We start from the raw sequence: 16,791 nt of genomic DNA, 5'->3' as shown, positions 1-16,791 counted from the left end.
GCGCATGTTTTGTATTTTGGAAAGTCTTCAGAAAGTGAGATTTACCCTTCCAGTGATTCCCCAGCTTTCAAGTCTGTCTGTGCTCCACGTTAAAATGTTCTTTTTTTTTTTTTTAAATTAGACGCGCACTGAACTGATCAATATTAAAACTGGATTATCGGCTTAGATGATTAGAACAATGGAAAATCTTTAGTGGAATATTGTTCGCAGGCAACTTTTTTAGTCGCCGTCTGCGAGTGAGATGTTGCCGATCGCCTCGCAGCTGCGATGTTAAAAGGCGATCGCTTTTCACAAGAACGTCGAGCTGATCTTCTGCATTTTGGGTCTTCTGATACTGAGCTACTTGTTGTCTGCCCTGGGAAAAAAAAAAAATGTAGGAGCGTGCACCACCTCGCTCTGAGACTAAAGCGCGTGCATCCTCTCTCCCTCTCAAAATGTAGGAGTGTTGGCTTTTTTGCTCACAAAATGTAGGAGCCCTTGCTTAAGAAGACCAGCTAAAATGGATGCCTGACCCGTGCTGACAGAGAGAAAGAAAGATGAACAGAGCAGGGCGGTAAAAAAAATAAAAGAATTCACAGGCAGTCACATACAGATGCAGCGATGTGCTTGGTAGTTTTACACACAATGCATTTCATAAAACCTCACATTAGCAATTAAAATAGAAATTTTTCCTCTATCTTCTGTCTCTCTATTATTGTGTATAACCACATAATGATCAGTTTTCATTCAATCTCCTGTTCTCTTCTCCTCCTTCACTCCCTTTCTTCAGCATCACCAAGTTGCTCGTTGCTCTCTCTGTCTTTTTTTTTTTTTTTTTTTTTTTTTTGTATTTCCCTTGGCCATCCTTCCATCCACTCCCACTCTGCCTCTCTCCCTGAGGTCATCGAGGGCAAGCATGGTGCCGTGGACTGGAGGATGAATATCGTGTCATGCTTTTTCATGTATTTTCAGGCAGAGCCACAGTCTGTCTGTTGCCGGCGTTTCACAACGGAGCAGGTTTGCTGTCTGTAGTACTCAAAGTGTATTTACATTTTTAAGATGTTGAAGAGCTTTTTGTGCTCCAGAGTTCAGGTTTGCAGCTGCAGTCAATGCTGCGTTGGTTTTAGATCTGAGCGAAAGAGATGGAGAGTGGGTAGGAATCTTATTTTGTGTTTTTGAGTATTTACATTTTATACTTCTTTACATTTCTACTCCTTTGCATTTTAGTGAGGACCTCCTACTTGAAGGCAAGTTAATTGTTACATTTGGTATATTTGCAGCCAAATGTGACAAAACATTATATATTATAGAATATACTACCCAGCACTTTGTAAAAAAAAACAAAAAAAAAAAAAGGTTGAAACTTGCCTAATTGCACAGCTTTAAAGTCTGCTTACGCAGTAAGTCATCAACACAGACGGGCAAAGCGCAATGAATAATTAACCCATATGAAGAGTCTCTTCTTCGGGGCTACAATTTTGCTTAAGTAAAGGTCTCAATACTTTTTCCTCCATGGTTAAATTATCATATTTACGTTTTAAATGTGGAAAAATTTCTGGCAACACTGTACTTAATTATGATAATGCCAATAAAGCCCAGTTGAATTAGAGATCATGACTGCGGTGAGAGCTCAAAAAAAAAAAAAAATAGAGTGAAGCAAATAGCAATAGTCACATACCAGTAAAAGTATAGTGGACTAAGGGATGATTACATAAATCACCAAATTGAGGTCATATCCCTCTTTCAAATGTCTTCACCATGAGTCACTGAGTGTCACAAACTCAATGTCAGTGCCTGTCTCTTCCCCACCACTCTGCAGCCGTAGGCCTTCCGAGGGAAGACGACACAGAGAGACAAGACAGTGGGGTAAGGAAGAGAGGAGCACTGAGAGTACATTTTCCTCCTCTTCTTTTTTCCTCCTCCACCTCAACCCTCTCTCGGGGTGTCACGTCCTATTTGTGTCCCGGGGCCGCCTCTCTGGTGATGGCGATGGTGCGAGGGGCTCTCTCGCTTGGCTGGCGAACAGGGAGGACTTGGTAGCACGAAGCAGTCCTCTGTGCTCACATGGGAGAAAGAGCGAGAGAATCGGCAATGGAGGGAGATGCAGAGAGAGTCAGAGAGGAGGAGAGGGAGAGAGAGAGAGATAGATGTACCCATTCAGCCATGTCTTTGACATGGGAGTCTTTCCGACAGGCGTGAAGAAAGGAAGGGCTGACTGGGCTGAGTGAGCTCAGCCCTGGACACACACGCCAACATGTTTTTGTCACTTAAGAGGACATTGCATTGACTTGCATTCATTAGCTTTAGATTTAATCCAGCGTTAACCATAACCCATGACCAGCCACAGCTATAATCTTAGCCAAAATAACATATATTAACCCTAAAATTGTTTGCTTTTTGGGGGACTATCTTCTTATGTAAATAAGGAGCAGGTACCCATGATGGGGTTTTGTGAAAAGATTTATGACTCCACAAATAATAGAATAATAACACACGCACCTCTTATATCAGTCCTCTCACACTCATATACATATTTACAGATGTTTAGATGCACATACAAATACACTTATTTCTCTCTCTCTCTTTAAACCATCATTTGAATGCCATCAACTTTTTCTCCCTGGAATTTTCTCACCCATATCTTAACATCCATTCCTACCCTCCATATTCTTCCTTCCATGCCTTTGCTGCTGCTGCTGCTGCTGCAGTGCGAGAGAGAGAGAAAGCAAAGCCACATAAGGTTATACACAGTGGCATGACGCCATGCATTTTGATTTATAGATCTAAAATGGCCGCCGTGTTGTGACTGCTGTACAAGGCTGGATGGAGAGCGAGGGAGTGGTGTGGGGGTGTCAGGGTGGAGGTTTATGTATGATCGGAACAGCAGACCTTTCCTTGGACATGGTGCTCCCTTCACATGGAGCATCCTCTGCCCTGGAGGGTTCTCTGCTACTGTGGTTTGGTGGTGATGACTGATTAATTAGGCCATGATGTGCAAAGCTCTTTGCTTGTGTCGGCTGGCTTACCACAATGCTGGTGGATATAGGCAGGAAAATTGGTTCTTTTTGGGCAGACTGCTTGGAGTTTGCATTTTAAAAAGGTAAATGTGTCTGTGCTTGTAAGGCTTGGGCTCTGTGTTAAGGACTGCATTGTGTTGGAGTTTGGATTGTGGACACTGGGTCCTTCCTGCAGGGAGATTAGAGCCCTCACATTGTAGCGGCAGCCACTGAGGAGTTAGAGGTCAGCTGCTGCCTCAGCCTCTCTGTGGGGTGCAGAGCTTTGATTTACTGACTCCACTGCATCACCTCCAGAAAACCAGTGCACACACAGTTAGTACCACACTGCCTCCATGTGGACAACATTGCACACTACCTTTTTTTTCACTGACATTAGTCTCCATTAGAAATTAATGTTGATATTTTTTACGGATATTGTCACCCTCCCTCATCAAACAGTTACAGATGACCAAAAAGGTATGAGGTGATGCTTGTTGAACCCTTGCAGCTAAACAGATTTAGGCAGTGAAAAACAGCTTAAAGCTGAGTTTATCTTTGTGAGCTTTTATTGTTTCTCCCTTCCAACAATAATTTCCAAACTTACCAGCTCACTGAGAGTGGATATAAAATTTGCAGTCAGACATGTGTCCAGCTTATCTGCTCAGGTGTGTCCATTGCAGAGAATGGTCTGAAAAAGAGAATGTGCTGCAGTTCTCTGGGCAAAAATGCCTTGTTGATACCAGAGGTCAGAGGAGGATAATCAGACTGCTTTGAGCTGACAGGGAGGCTGCAGCAACTCTGTAACCCTCTATGTTAGAGGAGCATCTCTGAATGGACAACACATCTAATCTTGAAGCAGATGGGCTACAGTGGCAGAAGACCACACCTGGTGCCACTCCTGTCAGCTAAGAGCAGGAAACTGGGACTAAAATTTGCACAGACTCACCAAAATCTTGCCTGATCTGATGAGTTTCGTTTTCTGCTGTGACATTCAGTAGGGTCTGAATTTTGCATAAATGATATGAAAGCACAAATCCACACTGCCTTGTATCACAGTTCAAGCTGGTGATGGTGGTGTAATGGTGTGGGGGTTATTTTCTTGGCACACTTTAGGTCCAATTGAGCATCATTTAAAAGCCACAGCCTACCTGAGTATTGTTACTGACCATGCCCATCCCTTTAGGACCACAGTGATGGCTGCTTTGAGTAGGTTAACATGCCATGTCACAAAGCTAAAATCATCGCAAACTGGTTTCTTAAACATGAACATCTCCACAGTCACCAGATATCACTCCAGTAGAGCACCTTTGGGATGTCCAGCCAACAAATCTGCAGCAGCTGTGTGATGCTAGCATGTCAATGTGGACTAAAATCTCTGAGGAATGTTTCCAGCACCTTGTTGAATCTATGCCATGAAGAACTAAGACAAAAGGGCATCCAGCCTGGTACTAGCAAGGTGTACCTAATATAGTAGCCAGAGAGTAGATAAGAATTACACCTTAAGCGTAACTAATCTATTTTCAACAAACAGACTGTGGTTTAATTACCCCTAACCCTGTTTACCAGCCAGTCTCTTAGTTTGTGGTCTACTGATGCTGAGATTAATAACACTGAAAATAGTGAGAGCAGAAAAATAGTAAAGTTAATGATGAGCTAAAACCTGCTCAGAAGGATTGTAAAGTTTGGTAATAGATCTTTGTGGGTGCATTAGTACAAGCAGGACCTTCTACACTCCTCGTAATCGAAACCCTTGTTTATATAAAAAATTCATTGCTGCACCCTTAAAGTGATAAATCCAGATCTACCTTTCTCACATTCATCTTTAATGACTGTGTCATGCAGACAAACAGGTTATATACAGACCGTAAGAACATGTTGATCCTTGTTGAGTACGTTCAGCTCTCGTTTTGTTGTACTTTTTGAACCCATGCGACGCCCCCACAAAGAAAAGCTCCTCAGTTGTGCAAACTGCTCTGAGGTGTAGCAATCGGTTGTACACACAAGCTACTTGTTGCCCACAGACAGTCCCACTGCAGCTCAGACTTGTTGTTTGTCAGCTCTCAGGAGCAGTGATCTAGAGAGGCCTGAGTGCTTGTATTATTAGATAGAGAAAACCACTCAGCGCAGCAGGTAAACCTTTGATACATCTGTCAGAGGTGTTTCAAGGCGTTATGAGTGTCTATGTGAACGAGTCTGCTGTTGTAGTGGGTTTGAAGCCTTCTCTCGAGGTGTTTAGAAAAGGCTAAGTGTGAAAATGTCTTAAAGAGTCCTCAAAGAGAGCGGATACTCTTTGATGCTTTGTCCCACAGAGAGAGCCACAGAGGCATGCTGCACTACAAAACAGAAGATGTTCCTTTCTTCTGTCACTCACACCCTGCTTTCTAGTTGAGGAGCAGAAACTCTTTACTGTATCAGTGAGATGTATTGGAAGTTCACATGTAATACACTATAGAATTTAAAAAAAAAACCTTTAAGAGGTGTGTTCATTTGAGGAAGTTATGGCAGTTGGGGAAAGTAGCACTGAATGTATGTCATGACTGTGGTAATGAAAGCAACTTGGAGAATACAGACCCATGAAGATGCTGTGCACTAGGAATACTGCTGTTGAGCAAGGAAATCTGTAATTATGCATCAAGACTAACTAACAAACCAATATTTGTGTCCCTAGGAGCTGGACAAAAAAGGATATGGTCCCATAACAACTGAGATTCTGGAGGGGCAGCAGTTTTACTATGCTGAGGACTATCATCAGCAGTACCTGAAGAAGGTACCCAATGGGTATTGTGGCATCAAAGGCACCGGGATCTCCTGTCCCATTGGAGCTGGGAAGGATGAGCTGTGAGGCAGGTGTGTTTAGAGAAAGAAAAGGATCAGTTGACAGGGTATGTTTATGGGAACTAATGTCATTGTTTGCAGTCCACGTCTTTTAAAATGGACTGTATCTACAATGCATCTGTCTTTAAGCCTCAGATCTGTTCTAAGCTTCAGGAAGTCCTGGCTGCCTGCCAGCTATGCAGAATATGTACACATATAAAACATATGTATAAAAAGTTTCATAGAAATTTTCTAAAAAAAAACAAACAAACAAAAACAACCTGAAAACAATACTTGAACAGCAATCATTTTTTTTTAAACTGCATAAAAATTCATTTAAAACACTGAAAATGTGGTGCAATGCTCTTTTTGACTGCAGTGACTATCACCTTCCATGGGGTGGCGAGATTTCTCAAAAAAAAAAAAAAAAATCCATACATTGTGTATAATATATAATATAGCATGATATTATAAAGGAAGCGTGTACAAACATTGTCTTGGTACACTTGGTAAACTAAATGGTTTTCTAATCTGACATCTGTTTCACCTCCATCGCTGCCAGAGCACTGACAGAGCTTAATTTCACATATTTCTTATCAGGCAGAGAAATCAATATGATTTTAATGTGTTTTCTATTTTCTTTTCTTTCTGCTGCAAGTAACAAATCTGAACACTGGTTTTTATTTTCTTAATGTATCACACTGGAAATAAAAATGTTTCTCCACCAGCCTTATATTATATAGCGTGCAGGTGTTTGTGTCTATATGTGTCAGTGTGTCTTAATTTATATATATATATATATATATATATATATATATATATATATATATATATATATATATATATATATATATATATATATATATAAATAAAGAAAAGCCAGTGCATAAACTATTTGTCCCCTTTTCTGCCCCATTTGAGAAGGGACGTACCACCGGGGGGGGACAAATGGGTGACTCACTGTGATGAACAGATGCACATTCAAAGGCCATTCATACTGAATCACAGAATGACACACTTGAATGCTCATGTATTCAATATGATGCACGGTTTCCTTAAACTTTCACTCTATGCTTCGTAACCCACACTTAGGAATCAAAGACTTATTATACACAATATGACATACTTAAAAGAATTGAATTTCCCAATCTGCCTTCTGTGCAGAATTTTTTTTATAATTAAATGCATCAACCTGAAAGTCTATTTAAAAATAAAAATCACACATTTGGTTATACTCCAAAATACAGAGATGATATCTAGAAAAAGCTTTTTGGTCGACCGCAGTAGTGTGATTCACCCCGCTCTTGTTCTTCCCCCTCCCTCTCTGCTATCTTTCTCTGTCTGTGTGTATGTGTCACATCCTGACACCTGTGTGTAGGTGTGGACCAGGGCACAGGTGCAGGTGCAACCTCTGTGGGCCTATTTTAGTATTGGGACAGATATTTTTGCATGTGTCTGCATGCAGCAGCCGTGTGTGTGTGTGTGTGTGTGTGTGTTCTTGCGTGTGTATCAGGGCATGTGAAGCTGTGGCTTGCTTGATCGAACCGCGCTGAGTGGTGTGTGGTTGGGCCAGCTTGCTGTTTTCCAGTGCCTGTGTGTATTTTTGCACTCTGCTTTGCTTCTCAAGTGTGTGAGAGGAGATAACCTTTTAATGAAGCGATCTTCATTTCCTCGGTTTTGACGAGATGATGGCATTAAAGCTTTAATCGCGCGGTGACATCAGGTTTTTCCGCCATCTGTGATGATGTCTGACTGAAACAAGAGATGCCTCAGTGAACCGTGGCATGATTCTCCCACAAAACAGAGAAGCCATTATCACTAACTCAGGTTATGGGTTGATAATATGTAGGGAGAAATTTTCAGTGGAAAGTTACCAGGTTTAACGTAGGCAGTGTCATTTAGAACTAGCTCCGTATTCCTTTGTAATAGATTAAAATGGGGCATGGAAATGCTTGGTACTCTCATGTATGTATCCACAGACAAACACAGTGAGGCAGAACAGGACAGGAACCAGGCTGTGTGCGCCCTTCAGACAGAGCCTATTGTCTGCAGATGGGCCTTTAATGGCCCCACAGCTGGCCACAAAGAGCTTACCGCTCCAGCGTGCTGCTTTGCCTCTCACTGGCCTATACTCCAAGAGAGGGGGCAGCGCACATTCATACCAGCACCACCATGGTCACGCATTTGATATATTGTTCTTTTTTCTCTTACAAGCAATTTCTTCTTTTTATTCGTTTCCCATCCATTTTCAAACAACTGTGCTCAGGAAGAGAAATCATTGCCAGGTGATTTGAAGAAAAGGTTCACAAAAGACCTGTGCCACGGTGGAACAGTGGGCTGAAAGCTGGTGCTGGTTGTTTATGAGAGGTACTCTGCACTCTTACCCACACGTGTACACACAACTCACACAAACACACGTCCCAACCGCTACCTCGAACTCCGTCCTGTACTGTCGTCTAATGCAAAAGGCAGCGCCCACGCAAAAGAAGCAAACACACCAAAAAGACACCTTGCAGAGACGTGCACCCACACAAATTCTTGCACTCTGATATGCTCTCTAAGGTGTCCTCCTTTCATAGCTTTTTATGTATCTTCCCCTCAACAGCTTCAATAGATCTAACCTTATTTATATACCACACCTTATATGTATTTATATACCATACCCTATGTGAATACACCATTGAAAGGAGCATTGTTTTATACCATTTCCTCTTTAGATGCCATGTGATGATAATCTATTGTTTTAGACACCAACATAAGATTGCTTGGAGAGCTATATATAAAGAACAATAGGACAGAGTGGTGTGTTCTGGTGCTGTCCTACCAGCTGGAGGATTGTTGTGTCTTCTTGTTCTGCTCCTCACATAATTATGAGAATTTGGAGAGAGGCAACCATTGGCTGTGTGTGGGTGTTTATCATCTTCTGCACGTGTGATAGCAAAGGGAAAGGAGCACTTTGCTTTTCTATAGGGCCTGTACATTACTCTGTGATGATATGAGAGGTTGTGTGTGGGTTTTGCAGATGCCAGATGTGTTTGCATCCTCTCTATTGCTCTCTCTTCCCCTCCCTCTGGTTCCTGCATGGGTGCAGGGTCTCAATCAGAGCATCAGGGCTCTAGGAACCAGAGCACAGCAGTCTCTCTGTGCTTCCCAGAGAAGCACGGCCTTGTCTGGGTCGATGCATCTGCGGCCTGGGGGCGAGCTGGGGGAAGAGGGCAAACCCTGGTGCCCCTGCATGCTGGTTTCACTCGAGGTCTGCTCTGTTAGTGCAGCCTGACCCTTTAGCTCTGAGGGAGAAACACATGCATATTACCAAACACAGCAGATCAGCACTTAGCCCGAGAAGCTACGGTATGCCAGCCGTCGGCAGAGGATTGATGTGATGTTCAAACTTTTAGAGAAAAAATATACTCTCAAACGGGTTACTTTGGTACACCAAAAAAAAAAAAAAAAAAAAAAAAAAAAGCAGGCTCACTTATGTTCACATACACATGTGTTTCCCAAAGACACAATGTTATAACTTTGTTCTTTTTTGCCACTGGGAATAGCACTGGGGGGTGGAGGCCTGCACGTGCTGCAGGGCCCTGTTGGCTGCTAACTGGCCCACAGGCTTTCTGGCTGACAGCCCACTCCGTGACACTCTGCACCTGGGAGCCTGTGTGTTGTCAGCCATGCTAGCTAGCTCAAGCTACCACCACATGACACACAGGAAACACAGAAATAACTGCTGAGTATCTTCAGCACAGTTATCACGTACTGGGAGTGTGCTGCTGACAGAAAATGGTTGAGAGGCACTCTTAAAAGAAAGTAGAAAAATGGTAGAGTAATGGTTGGAACTGGACTGAGTAATACCAGTATGGAGTAGGAATCGAAAAAAAAAACTGAAAAGAAAATTGAAACATCAAGATGCTCGGGCTCTTGCACCTGTGCCTCTTTGTGTTAGAAGAAGATTCCACTGGCCTTGATTCAAACACTGCTGAACATTTCTCTGACAGATGCAATACATCCTGTTTATCATGTCATTTTTATAATCAAGCCACTACAGAGATGATTGTGTAACAATCAAAGATTGACATTTTGCAGCTGGGGCACCCATATAACAGGTACATTTCCAAACCATCTCTCTTTTATCTATTTTTTTTTTTTTTTAGCTTTATCTGCTCTGTCCATCAGCAGCTTGAGTCACTGCAGCTTCACAGCAAACAGGTGTGCAAGTTAAGTGAACTCTTAACATTGCCAACAAGTTCTCAATTAGTGCTCAGTGCAGGAAAGTATTGAGTAACATTTGGGCTTTCAGGTGGTAATGTGCTGATGTATAACCATTCTAAGGAAAGAGGGCAGAAACAGGAGACACACAAACAGTCTTTGCATTGCAACATGCACAAACTGTTTTCCGTGTGCTTGCCACAGCCAGCTAATTTCTGTCAACGGTGCAGATTGAATCTTGTGTTCAGTTTCCTGATGAGACTACTCGTAAAGATGGTGGCATGATGTTGCCTATTTGTGAATAAATATATGTTTCTATCTAGGAAGTTGAGACAACAAAGGAAGATTAGAAATAAATGTGTAGGAAATGAGTAGATGGAGGGAGAGAAAAAGAAAAGGGAGGAGAGATGGTGCTTGCTGCACCAGGAGGAAGCTGGGTCTGATGCCTCTCCATGCAGCTGCTCCCAAACACCCACACTCTTCCTGTTGGAGTGTGTGTGTGTGTGTGTGTGTGTGTGTGTGTGTGTTTACTTTTTTGTGTAGAATTTTACTTCCAACAGGTTCCGACAGAGAGTTATGTAACTCTATGAAACATTTCAATTGATGCATACAAAAATAAAATTATCATCTCTGTAGTCTATAAACGATGGCTTGAAACAGAACGGGTTCAGCAGTGAGGCACGAAGACTCTTGTATCCTACAGAAGACATAGGTTTCTCCTGTGTGGCTGAGGCCCTCTGTGCCTTTTCAAAGAAATACTGGCCTCAAAAAACATCCGCTGGTGGAAACACTGGCCTGTCAGTCAGTGAATGGAAAGGTTTGAGGTGAGAGTGTGGCCACATTGAGGTGTCAGGGTGTGCAATTGTGTATGTGTGAATGTATGAGTTTGGCGGTCTCTCTAAGTTTCCAATACAATACAAGGCAAAAGACTGTCGTTAGCCACATTGCTCTTGTACTTTTCATTTCACATTTGTCTCTGATCACAATGACCTCTGACATAGACATAGTAACATGCACATGTGCTTTATTTCCTATTTGTATTCTACTGTGGGAAAAAATCTATATATAAATGTATCAGTAACTCAAAATCTTAGGCATATAACAAGTAAATATATTGGACTATAAATTGATTTGATTTTGCTCATGTAATTGAATATTAATGATATCTAAGTATTACCAGTTTAAAGACAACATTGTCAGGGCCATTACTTTGCATCCAGTTATGTGTACGATAGTGCCATAGTGTCAGCTGATCAAATGTTTCCCAGCAAGCAAAGGAGATATCAAATCGGACTGGGACAGTGTGATGATTAGAGACTTGCTCCTTTTTTTATTGCTACTGTTGCTGGGCACTCACACTCCCTAATTGCTACAGTAATACAAGTTCAAGCTGGGTATTTGTTATTGAAGGGACAAGTCATACCACAATTTTTTTTTATTTAAATCACATATTTTGTTGTTAACGCCTGAGACAGAAGCTAACTTTGCTTCAAAAAACAAAAAACACTGTATCTAAGCCTCAGCTATCACAAGTGGATTAAGCCTAGTCCTAGACCAAAAGCTGTTTATTCTAGTACTAGTTTTTATCCAAGTCTGGGAATTTGGCTGTAAGAAAGCAAGATGCCAAATCAATTAAATCAAATTTTCACATTAGAATTATTTCATCTGTCATCATTTACTCAATGCCCAGATGGAGGCAGATGATCAACCATGGTGACTGTTAAAGTGAGCAGCTAAAAGAAGATGATGAGGAAGTTGGATCAAATCACCACAGAGCTGAAACTGACTGGTTAATTGATCAAGAGAAAGTATTGGTTGCAAAGTGTCAGCTGTTTAGACTCAAGTCTTTTAACCATACATGTATGCAGGTCTTTATGCTATATACTTAGAGCATGTCTATATACTTAGAGATGTGCATGTCTTTGGACTGTAAGAAGAAGAATGTGTGAACTTCACACAGAAAGGCCCTAGTCGGGGTTCAAACCGGGAACCTTCTTGCTGTGAAGCGACACCGCCAACGCCCATATATGATAGTATAGAAAAGGCTAACTGAGGCTTTAGGAAATTATGACTGGCAAGAATATAAATTTTTATTTGCTAAAGAAGTAAATTTCTTCATAATTTTCCATTTATTTACCATCTGTTATATTGCTATTTGTATAAAACATTATGTGTTGACTGCCTCCCCAAGATTCAGCTAATTTTACATTATGCAGCTCATTTTGTGAGACGTTAAAGAGATGTGCAGCACTTTTGAGAAGAAACACACCAGCAGCAGTACAAGTGGAGGAAATTAAACATGAATTAGGCCAAGAGTGCATACTGATTTGTCGGGTATTTTCGAAATTCGCTTATAGTGCACAAACCTTTGATGACAAATATATCTTCTTCTCCCCCTTCAGCTTCTTCTTTGTCTTATCTGTATTTTATAATCTTTATCGTGTTCATTGGCTGTCTGTCACACGCTCTCCCCCCTTCTTCTCTTGGGGCCGTGTGAGATGAGTACAAGACAGAGGAGAGTGTGAGCTGTGGTGAGCCACAGACCAAAATAACTGGTACTTTTTTTTTATATAAAAACACATGTGCATCCACCCACACATGAAGTCACACATGCGTGCGCTGTCCCACGCATACGCATAGTCACACAGAGGTCCCTTTTACTTTAGGATCCCTGGAGAGAGGTGTCACTGGATATATATTTGGTAGTGCCAGTAGAGATGTGAGTGCTGCAAATGAACCTCTATGAGGAGACGCTTTTTGGGAGAGAGGGGCAAAGTTTTTTCAGCTGTCTTGACTTAATATTAGAACGTAACATTCAGAAATAAAGCAATTATTTCATTCTTTCAGTTTCCTCTTTTTGTGCAAGATACTGCTCCCCTTGCTCTTTCTCACGTTCTCTCTCTGTCTCTGTTGCCTTCTCTTGTGACAGATCCTGCAGCCTCCCTGTCAAGCTGGCATAGTGGCATCATTCTAAAACTGGTATTAGGCATTTCCTGCTGCGTCCGTTGGCGGGTGTAAGGGTGTGTGTGTGTGTATCAGCGTGTGTGTGTGTGTGTGTGTGTGTGTGTGTGTGTGTGTGTCGGGGCGGAACGCACCTGGTCCGCGCAGCTGTGGGGATCCTAGCAGGGGGGAGAGAGAGAAAGAGAGATATAGAGGAAGGAGAAAAAGAGAGAGGGATGGGAGGAGACGAAAAGGGGGCCCTGTGTGCTGTATTGGGGACCCAACAAGTTCAAATAGAAAGAACGATAGATGTGGGTAGAAAAGGGGGAGGTTTTTTTTTTTTTCCCAGTCTGTTACTGTGGCTTATCGCACAGGTCTTACACCACATTCGAACTTTGTGAAACTGCCCCCTTAAAATGAGATTTTCAGGCTCTCAAAGACAAATTTGTGTGACAAAGTTTCTCCATCAGCCAGATGCATCTGTGACGGAAATCAGTATGCTCTGTTTCTTCTCTCCCGGAAAGGTTTGACAATCATCTTAAACATCCCACTTTTTCTAATAAATTGTTCCTGTGTGTATTTTAGAGTCCTTTAAATCAAATCTTTCCAAATGTCATTATTTATCTCTCATGAGAAAGAAAATATACTTCATGTAAAACCAAGGATCACCTACACGTTCATTACCTAGTTGCTTAACATGTAAAACTTACTTATATAAGGAGGTAAATGCTGCCGGTTTGGTTCCTCTCTTTCTTTTCCCTACTCCCAAATACCTTACTGTAAATTGTGTCAGTATTTACTCAAATGCAGTTCCTCTGGTCCTCTGCAGAGGGGGCAAGGAATCTGGGGGAAAAACTGTGGAAGAACAGTGATAATAATAAAGATTTTACCGTGCAGATTTAGAGTGTGAGCAAATAGGCCAATCACAGGAGGAAACCATGCAGGAACCCACACTGTGAGAAAACAAACAGATGTGTTTATGAGGCTTTTTCATTTAAAGAGCACAGAACTTCTTCAGGATGTAACCAAAGCGCAGATGTGCATAGTCTATTTTACAGCTGGATGACCAAGGACGGGTCAACACTGGACAGATCAAATGACCAGGCCAGAGGTCAAGCTACAGAGAACTGCAACCCAGGAAAGATGAGCACAAAGGAATCTAGCGCACAATACACACTCACCCTCTCACACATATTCACTCAAGTCATCATTAAAACTGTTGTAACTCTTGACCCTTTGCTCCACATTGGCAGAGAAAGCAGACAGTCTCAGTCTGCAGTCGGTGCACACACACACACACACACACAGACATAGTCACTGCTCCTTCATCAGGTCATTTGATTAGAAGCCATCAGGACAACATGGGTCAACATCAAAGCAGCGTCTCAGCAGAACAGATGCAAATAAAGTTAACTTAATTCTCTGGAGATTAGATTGTTACAGTCAAAACCGTGCCATAAAACATGGAACATATGGAGAAATGTTACAGTTATAAGAAGTGGCTTGCAAATATCTGGCAAGCTCTTTCTAACCCTACACCACCGTGTTTTACTATTTACTGTTGCCTTGATGTCTCTTAATCTTGAGCAGAAGCTAAATTGTCTCATTTTAACAAGAGTGCAAGTATTTGAACATTTGTGAACTACTATGGCCTTTTTTTTTTAAATTCTCCCGTGACCTAGAAAAAAAAGTCAGCTTCTTAATGAAATTCAGGCGATGTCGGGTCACAGCAGGTGAAATGAAATGTCTTAATTACATAGACTGGACTAATGCATTACAAATTGCTCCACTAGTAAGTGTTCTAATTAGAGCAAAATGGATTTAGCATCTACTTCAAATTGCCTAATTGCTACCTAATTTGACCTTTGTAGACATTTGTATTGGTGTTTCTTCATGTGGGCAGTTAATGTCAGCAGTCTCTTCTGAGAAGGATGTAAAATTGAATTACAGAGCATTTGTGGCTTCTTATATGTGTACAACATCCAAAACATCAGGGAGGGAAATTTCCTGATAGCAGTCTTGGGATCAGTGTGGATTTTTTGTGGCTTCCCAGACAGGGGCATAGAAATAAACACTAGGAATGTCCTTGTTACATATATGAATTTGTATACTTTGTATGTATTTGTGGTTTGTTTATAATGGAAAGCTGCATCCAATTTAGGCAGCAAGGCAGTTGTGGCTTTTATTGCAGCAACCTGTGAAAAATGCCTTTGAAAGTCTGTGAATGTCATTTCCCGTGACGCCTTAAACCACTTAACTGTAGTCATCCCTTATAATGGCAACCTTGGGTTCTGTTTGCTGTTTTCCTTTAAATTACCTGCAATACACACACACACAATCTTATCAGTAGATATGCTAACTAACATGGTCAGTGATGCATGTTAGTGACCCTGAGTTCAATTAGCCTTGGCATGCAGCCTAATTTCACAGTGTAACCCCTGCTGCTGCACAGGCACAACCAGTACGACTCCCTTAAATTGTCTATCCATCGATGATCAATGTGTGCTTTGAAGGAAGCACTGGAGAGGGGGGAGCAGTTGCAGGACCCATGGATGACAGTGTTGCAGGGTGAGGAGGAGGAGAGGTGCATTATGGGACAAGAGGTGAGGAAGGTGACATTGTGTCCACTTTGATGAATGGACATTCACATGCAGAGATAGTAACTTTAGAGGCTAAGTGTCCTTTGACCCAACCAGTGAAGTGTCACGTTAAGATAACAGTTTTCAGCAGTTGTTTTAAAACTAAGAGAGCGAGAGAGCAATGGCCTCTCGCTCTCCGAGATGTGCGTGTGTGTGTGTGTGTGTGTGTGTGTGCGTGTGTGTGTGTGTGTGTGTGTGTGTGTGTGTGTGTGCGCGCGCGCATGGAGAGAAGTCATAATATCTTTGAATGCACTAAACTTCCATCTGTCTTTTCCTTTCATTGTTCTTTCTCTTCTCACATATAATCCTATAAACTTGTTCTTTTTCATGAACATTTCGGCATTTTACTAACTGGCAAAAGAAATTATTTATACACTTACAAAGTGCTACATGTAATATTTACATTAATCAAGTATAGCTTTTGTTATTTCTAAATTATAGTATTAGTGGCCTCAGCTGCTACTAATACTACAGTTAGGTTGTACTAAATCAAACCTCTCATGATTGATATCAGACAATAAATGGTATACTTTTGTTTAGTTACAAAGTATGTCAAGAACTAGTGCGATCCAGATCTAGTTTTCAATCTGTTAGATGTATTTTTGTATGTTTTCAACAACTAGAGGCATTAATGAAACATAAGACAAAAAAAATACTGAAGAAATAACAGAAGAAACCTGGACAAACAAAACTGCTAATGCAAAATTTAAAAAAAATTTAAAAAGACAATGAACCATTTGTTATTGTAGTTGTTTGTCATCACAAATAAATGCAACCAAAACTGGACAGAAATATTTTTATTGTTATGAAATTATACACCAAAGCACAAAAGTGCTCCCTAAAATACAACTAAACAAAAATATCAAATAAGCTTACTTACATGTCAAATAAGATATGGGATTATAGTAAGGAGAATGAGAGATCTGGACTATAGATCTGCACTGCAGGAAAAAAGGGAAAAGAGCAGGAGATTAAAAGAAGAAAAACAGTAGGACATGATAGTGACAAAAGCAGCATAATATAAATAAGAAATATAGACTAAAGGGTAAAAATGGACCATGAGATTATTTTTCCAGATGGGCCAAAACATCATATTCATCCCTCCAACATTAATTTAAACTTTAGGCCTCATTTACACTATAACAGAGTAAAAGTCCAACAACAAATATAGGAATCAAGAAACACAAGTAAGAGAGATTATTTTTAATAATAGTTTT

General features: G+C 41.1%; 1 protein-coding gene across 3 annotated transcripts in view; it reads left to right on the top strand.

Moving 5' to 3' along the window:
* msrab (methionine sulfoxide reductase Ab) overlaps window positions 1-6,512 on the top strand; it is a 38,230-nt gene extending 31,718 nt beyond the window's left edge. The window contains exons 6-7 of one of the 3 annotated variants that reach the window (XM_030719618.1): window positions 5,644-5,822; window positions 6,448-6,512. In XM_030719618.1, the coding sequence (XP_030575478.1) occupies window positions 5,644-5,817 (174 nt within the window). In that variant the 3' untranslated portion in view covers window positions 5,818-5,822; window positions 6,448-6,512. Of the gene's footprint in view, window positions 1-5,643 lie in introns of all 3 variants that reach the window. The other 2 variants (XR_004019070.1, XM_030719617.1) reach the window with 2 other exon arrangements.
* Window positions 6,513-16,791: the final 10,279 nt, after the last annotated feature.

Source organism: Archocentrus centrarchus, chromosome 22 (assembly GCF_007364275.1).
Source record: "Archocentrus centrarchus isolate MPI-CPG fArcCen1 chromosome 22, fArcCen1, whole genome shotgun sequence".
Lineage (NCBI taxonomy): Eukaryota > Metazoa > Chordata > Actinopteri > Cichliformes > Cichlidae > Archocentrus > Archocentrus centrarchus.
The sequence above is the reverse complement of the archived record's forward strand: the minus strand, read 5'-3'. Positions and strand labels throughout refer to the sequence as shown.